The sequence below is a fragment of the Buceros rhinoceros genome, unplaced genomic scaffold, assembly GCF_000710305.1.
Source record: "Buceros rhinoceros silvestris isolate BGI_N320 unplaced genomic scaffold, ASM71030v1 scaffold19701, whole genome shotgun sequence".
Lineage (NCBI taxonomy): Eukaryota > Metazoa > Chordata > Aves > Bucerotiformes > Bucerotidae > Buceros > Buceros rhinoceros.
Window position 1 is genome coordinate 56,340 of NW_010396210.1, and position 6,857 is coordinate 63,196.

At 44.6% G+C, this 6,857-nt stretch overlaps 1 protein-coding gene across 1 annotated transcript in view; it reads right to left on the minus strand.

Annotated features, from left to right (window-relative positions):
• COL4A4 (collagen, type IV, alpha 4) overlaps positions 1-6,262 on the minus strand; it is a gene marked incomplete at its 5' end in the record, with an annotated part of 47,565 nt that extends 41,303 nt beyond the window's left edge. The window contains one exon of the mRNA XM_010145844.1: positions 6,185-6,262. Coding sequence (XP_010144146.1) covers positions 6,185-6,262 — 78 coding nt within the window. The remainder of the gene's footprint in view (positions 1-6,184) is intronic.
• Between the last annotated feature and the right edge of the window lie 595 nt (positions 6,263-6,857).

The window sequence follows — 6,857 nt, forward strand, 5'->3', positions numbered from 1 at the left end:
CGCAGCCGGCGCTCACAAAGGGTTTGGCAGCTGACACAACTCCAGCGTGCCATGTGGGGCTGGCGGATTGTCTGCCTTTCTCTCAGCTCAAAGACCGGGCGCTTTGTTAAGACCGAACTGATACCATGTCCTAACGTCTATTATCACAGCTATTCTCTGTGCCCATCCAATGTGACTAGCGCAGCATTACAGTCTCAGGACAGCTGTACAAATAAAGAGGATGAAGGTAGTCGTGCTCATGTGGAAATGACAAATTAGCTCAGTTAAAATGAACAGAATATTATGCCTGCTCTGCCATCTGATGCCAATAAATTCCTTTAGGATTTCAATGCCTTGTTAATTGTCTAGGTCAGGAGCTGCCCATGCCAAGGCTGTGGGCTGTTATTTTAGCTTATCCTGGGCTTGACCTGCAGTAAGAAACGGACTTTTGACAAAACAAGACTATATTGATTTTAATTAAGTTTGCTTCCTAAGACCACAGATACTTCAGAATCATGCGACAAAGCACATAAGAAAAAGGCAATAGCCAGGGTTTTCTGGAGTTACTCTTTTTCAGTGGCCTGGGACACCAAATAGCACCTGCTTTTTAGAGTGCCCCAAGCACTTCACGGTCTGAAAGCCCGATGTTTTAAAGGAGACTCAACTGGAAATCCAAAAACCTGGCAGATGCTATTGGAGTGAATTCTGTCTTGCTTCTCCTTATTGACAAAGACAAAAGTCGAGCTGCTGCCTTCAGTTAGGGAGTGCCCTGTGTTACAGGCCAGGTGGATGCACTGGTGATAGGTGAAATGCATTTACCTTCTGTTCACATGGACAGACACGAAAATGCCCAGCAATGCCACAGGGTCAGAGCACAGGCATACACCACAGTGCCCTTTTTCGTTCTGCACTGGACTCTGGCATGTGACCCATCTTTCTTATTGTAGCAGGAGCAGGACAGAGACAGAGAGGGAAGCAGAGCAGCTGGGGATGAGAGGAGCACACACAGAGGTGTTTGGAGGCAGGTGTTTTCTTTGTGCTTGGCTCAGCGAGTGTTTCTCCAAGCTCCACCCTTGTCCTCTGCCTGTGCGGAAGAGTGCATCTCTTACCAAGGCTTGGAGGGGCGTCCATTCGAGGACCTTTCTACTCCTCCGCAGTAACCGTATCAGACTGGGACCAAAACCATTTTCAGTGTAAGTCAAGGCTCCAAAATAAACCTTCTAAATATCAACTTTATCAAGATGAGATACATCTGAGGAAGCACATGGCTTGGTGTTAGGTCCACCCTCTTGTCCTTCACAGAACAAACTTTTCTGTGACTGTGACAGCAAGTGAGGGTCGGGCTAGTGTGGCATGTACTTTATTCACAGTTTGTTCAGAAACAGCAGGTCAGGTAAGGACTTTCCAGTATAACTTATTTATTATAGGCAGATTCTGAGCTGATTAAATGCTATCATAACTCTCGGTGCTTGATTTTTCTCAGTGTCTGGATCATGCTGCAGCCTACTGGCACGCTCTCTGCTCTTTAGTCACATTTTCCAGTGTGCTACAGGAACATGATGCCTGATGATACGGCTTAGTGTCTACACAGATGCTGTGCTGAAGCGCAACAAACAGCACAACTCACGGTGAAGTGCTGAGAACTTTTCTCATGGTGTACTTTGTGTTTTAACCCTGTGGAACCATTAAAAGAATCCCATAAGCCAGTGGGTGTCACTATTGGTTAAACAAACACCAAACTGGAGAGAGTTTGGCACCAAAACTCTAAGAACACAGTTAATGGCTGAAAGCAGGGAGCTGAAAACAGAGCATTCTAGACAACAAATACATCTGATTGGCTAATAAACTTTTGTTCTGATTCCTTTTCTTGAAATGAGTCACTGACTGGCAATTTTGGTTCATTCGAATCTATGAAAAACAGTGATTTTGCTGAGCTCTTTCTCGCCTGATGTGGAAAAGCTGGCCAACGTGCAGCGACTGAGAAAACCACTATTGTTAGTGTGTTAGGGGAACCAGAAGTACAAAGGAAAGGAGGATGCTCAGGAATGAAAGAGGGATAATTTAAAAACATCAAAACTTGTGAAAAATTTGGAAACCTGTCTAATAGGAAAAGTGCTGATTTACAGATGCTGTAGCTGGACATTGTATGTGAAGAGGAGCCTCAGAGACCGTACAGTGAGGAGAATGGAGTGATCCTGTTCCTGTTGCATGTTCTGGTAAGCAGGCTCCAGCCCCTGCCAGTTCAGGTCCTGACTTCTGGAGCCAGAGATCTGCCCGCTGCTCTTCCCAGTTATAAAAACCACATGTGCCCTGCTTCGGATACAGAAACGTGCCCTGATACAGATACTAGATCTCTCTAGATCTGCTTTTCTCTGGTTCTCAGCAATTGTCAGTGACATGCAGTAGAACTGCCACAGAAATGTGTAACTGGTCTCAGGAATATTCTATTTCAAAGCAGTATCCTAGCTAATATACTGGGGGAAAAGATAACAAGACTGAGGCAAATAGAGGGAGGGATCGGTGTTCCCTCCGATGCTAGAAGACAGACCTACAGAGTTCAGCTTCACCACTCGTGCCCCAATGCCCTCAGGTGTACATCTGCTGAGTGACAACCACCTGACCAACACCTCGTGTGGACACTTGCTCCTTACCCCTTGTGTACCAGAGAACGTGAGACGTTCCTCTCAGATTCCTGTTTGCCAGGTTCTCCCCCACACTAATTTGAAAAGAGGCCACTTGCTTCATCTGCAAACGAGCGAACGTCAGTCTTGCTGAGTTATATTTATTATTCACTTTGCTCCAGGCATTTCACATGATCTCATAGAAGGGAGATCAGGTTGGGTCATGAATAGACGCTTGCTTTCTAAATCTACTTAACTCTATAAACAAAGCCAAAGGAATTGAATGGGATCAAACTCCGGGGTCAGCACAGGACACGTTTACAATCGGTCAGTGCTAACTGCAAACATTTTTTAACTGTCTAAATTCTGTCAGAGCGGCCAGCATTTTTGGAGCATGTCAATACACTGAGGTACGGCCATGGCCGTTTCCCTTCTTGCTCGCATGGCCATTGTTTCTCTAGCTAAAACCTCGGTTACCTTGTCTACTTTCTATGCTGACATTTAAAACATTTTCAGATGGGCAGCTCGAAGGCAAGGTCCTATCTCCCATCGCGCTGGCAGTCAGCTGCAGTGTCCTCACCCTGTCTGGGAACCGCTGCTTTCCTAACCACACTGAAACTGCGGGCAAAGGGGTGGATGGACAGCAAGAGAGGTCGTTATGCCACAGACAGCAGGGCACGGTCTGAGATCCTCCTCCCTATGGAAACTGCAGAGTGTACCGTGCTCCTGACAGTCTGTACGCTTAGGAGTGTAATTTTAGGGGTCTGTTCTCTTATTAGCCTATTTCTTTATTAGGTGCAGAGATGTTAAGGATCTTAAGGGCTACAGTTATGTCCTACACAGCTTACAGGGGCTTTAGTTTTACAAATGTGAACACGCTTCACTTGTCGCTGGCAATTACAAATAAAGCTGACTTACATCAGCCCTAAGACTTTCGTTATAACTTAATTTTAGTAGAAATCTTTGTTATGGGTGGCCTGTACGTCTGCTCCGAACACAGAAATAACCAGTTTTTTCTCTTCACTAGCTAAGGTCCCAGTGGGCAGTGCTTCCACCGCGAGTCTAGAAAGGAAGGTAATGTTTTAAAATCTGCAGAATGGCAACGTCATCAAATACCCGTCATAGTGTCTGATGTGTAAACAAAAATCCCTCAGACGAAACTAGCAACAACATTCTCCTGACAGTCTGCTGACAAAGTGAAACCCTCACCAGACGGGCACACCTTAGCTCGGATACCACAGCCCTGCTCTTTCACCAGCAGACAGATACCCTGCCCTCTCTAGAAATCCCCTGGGCATTAGTGTGTGGGGAGGGCTGTGGGCAATCTGCGAAATAAACGGCTTAGGTTCTTACCCAGATGTGAGACTGGCACTTGTAACCTGGAGCCACGGCCGCTGTCTAGCCCAGATCTACATTACGGTACAAAGAGCATCTTTGCTATGGACAGCAGTTCCCAGGCCTTTCACCAGAGGAATTACAAATAATGCACCTAATTTTGACAGCCAGCCTGCGCCAAACGGTGAGGAGGAAAAAGTATGGGCTGGGCAAGCAAATTCATACTGCTGCCCTTACCTCAACTCCTTTACAGAGAAGGATTATTTACTAAACTAAGCTCTTCTGAAACTTCAGGCTTGTGTACTGTGCCATGCCAGAGACTCCCAATGCACATTTCATTCTTGCACTTTACAGCCAGGACTGAAGAAGATGCGGAACTCTGAGAGGCCAGCCTGGGAGCAGGGCTCAGACAGAAGCGTAGATAAAGAGATGCTTTGCATTCTAGGAAGCTAACGATGAGATAAACAAATCTTTTATTTTGTAATGGGTAGTCTCCACAAAAGCCGAGTTAGTGTGTCAGAGTGTAAAGGGAAAGACAGCAAAGTCTGGACATCCGCAGGATTGTAGGATGAAATAAAGATTAAGTAATCCTACAGAAAATGGTTCATTGCCATCCATCAGCACAGCAAATACCTGCAAGACTCTCTGGAGTGGTGTTTAGTTCAGCCACATGTCATGAAGGCTCTGATGAGTATTTCTGTTTCTTGCCTGATGATTAGCAGAAATGACTGCAGGAAATAAACTTGTGTTGCACTGGAGAGCCATCAGTTAACCATCAGTGCACACATGCATTTCAGAGCTGTTTCAGAAAACAGTGCAGTGCTCAGACTGACACTGGCATGATGACATTGAGTTGATGTTGACGTGGTTATTACACTCTGTTTGGCATTTAGGTGCAGATCCTTGGAAATATTTAGAAAACAAACCGCAAAGGCATGAATCCTGGTTCGGGTTACCAACGGTGGGGAGGACAGCTCAGGAAAAAGCCGAAATGACTGCCATGAGTATTCATCCTTGACTGACTATGGGCATATCATCGAGAACCTCCAGGCTACTGAGACAGAACCAGAATCGGGGAAATCTCTTCTAGTTGCAGCCAGTTGTTTTTACATGGCACTTCAGGTCAGGTTTTTGGTACCCAGAACAGTCTGTTCAGTAGCAAAGAGAGACACTGCAGTGCTGCTCGTCAAAATACTTTTCCTGGGATGCCCTTTTGTTAACAGCGTTAGAGAGAGAGAAATGCGTCCTAGGCCCCTATTATGAAAATGTACAGTACGGGGGACTTTGGTATAGACATAATCCTGGAGGATTAGGATGGGATCCAAGGACGCCAGGGCAGTGATCATGACACAGCAGAGCAGGCAGCCAACAGCAGCAGCAGAGAAGGAGAGGGTGGGTCTTTCTTCTCCGGCGGCTCAGGTTGTACACAAACAAACGGGGCATGCAGCTCTTCTACATGCCGATTCACCACAGCTGAGCTTTCTAACCCTGAACTTGATAGTCAGGACTTTGAAAGCAGATAATTGCCATCACAAACTGATGGTTTTTCAGTTGTTCACTATCAGGGCCCGTACTGAAATAAGTCCTTTTCTCATAGAACATTTAAGTTGGTTGCTGTCACTGTATAGATAGTTATTTCGAGAAAGAATAGCCAGGATGACAAAGGAGTCATTACTGGACCATATTTCAGTTAACAAATAGCAACCTGCTATTTCCTAACAGTTAGGAATTACAGCGTACCAAGTTTTACAGTTATTTGTGAGACACAGATAACTCAGATTTTTTTATACTTAATGCATTAAGTTAACAAAGTAGAAAGCCTGGAAGCTCCTCCAGAACTCCCTTACCTAAATAAGAAACACCCCAGTTCTCACGACACCGGTAAATGGCACAGACCTTGTCTTTTAACCGACCTCTTAGTGGAAAACAAGCATAGATTTCTAAACTCAGGGTATGTCAAGAATTACCTTAATCTAAACATGAGACTGATCTCAAGGAATTCTTAATGCAAAAAAGGCACCATATTACAAACCTGATTCAGAAGCAAACTTGTTTTCCATGCATGTTAACTTCCTGTGGTGGCAGCAGGACTTCACGCAGGGAGAGGATTATGCTAGTTTGCTATATTCAGACTTGTTTATGTCTGAATGCTGATTTATGCCAGCCACGCTGGTTTTACAGAACAGCTATGTGCCCCAAACGAACAGTATGTACAACAGTAATCGTCATTAGTTCTAAGCATCACTTACCCTCGATCCTTTTTCTGGGAAGCACCGGCAAACTGAGCAATCCTGTCCCCCACACGGGTCAAGGTATGCATATCCTCCCTGAAAATGAAAGGTGTAAGGATTTACCAATAAGCAGCAGACAACAATCACTTCATCAAAGATTGTCGACTGGACATATTTACCAATTAGATGGTTCTGTAAATGATCAACGTAATTTCAAAAAGGATGGCAAGGACTTGAAAGATTTAGGAATAATGTAGGCAAACAAGTAAAACATGCTAACATGAAAATATTTGCTCAGTGTAGGCTTCATTTTATCAAGGTCAACATTGTTCGTTACTGTTTCAATAACCAGAACACAATAGGTTCATGCTTCAACTTTTCAAGGAGAAAACACTGACAAATAGTAGATAAGGAGGAAAATTCTGTTCTTTCTATCTACGGTGTTTTTAGAATATCTGGTTCTCCAAATGCTTGGAACAAGAGGGTGGGATGGTCTCTCTCAGGCTGCTTCTCTTTCACACACTGGATTTCCCATGGAATTACTGATCTGCTCCAGACTAGTCTCTCACCTAGTTATTAGCTACTCGCCTCTGCTGGAATGTCAGTGGAATGCAAGTTTCTAACAACACAGAAGCTGTTACCCTTTGTAACAGCTTGAACACATTTATTTTAAAAAATGTTTCAACAATTC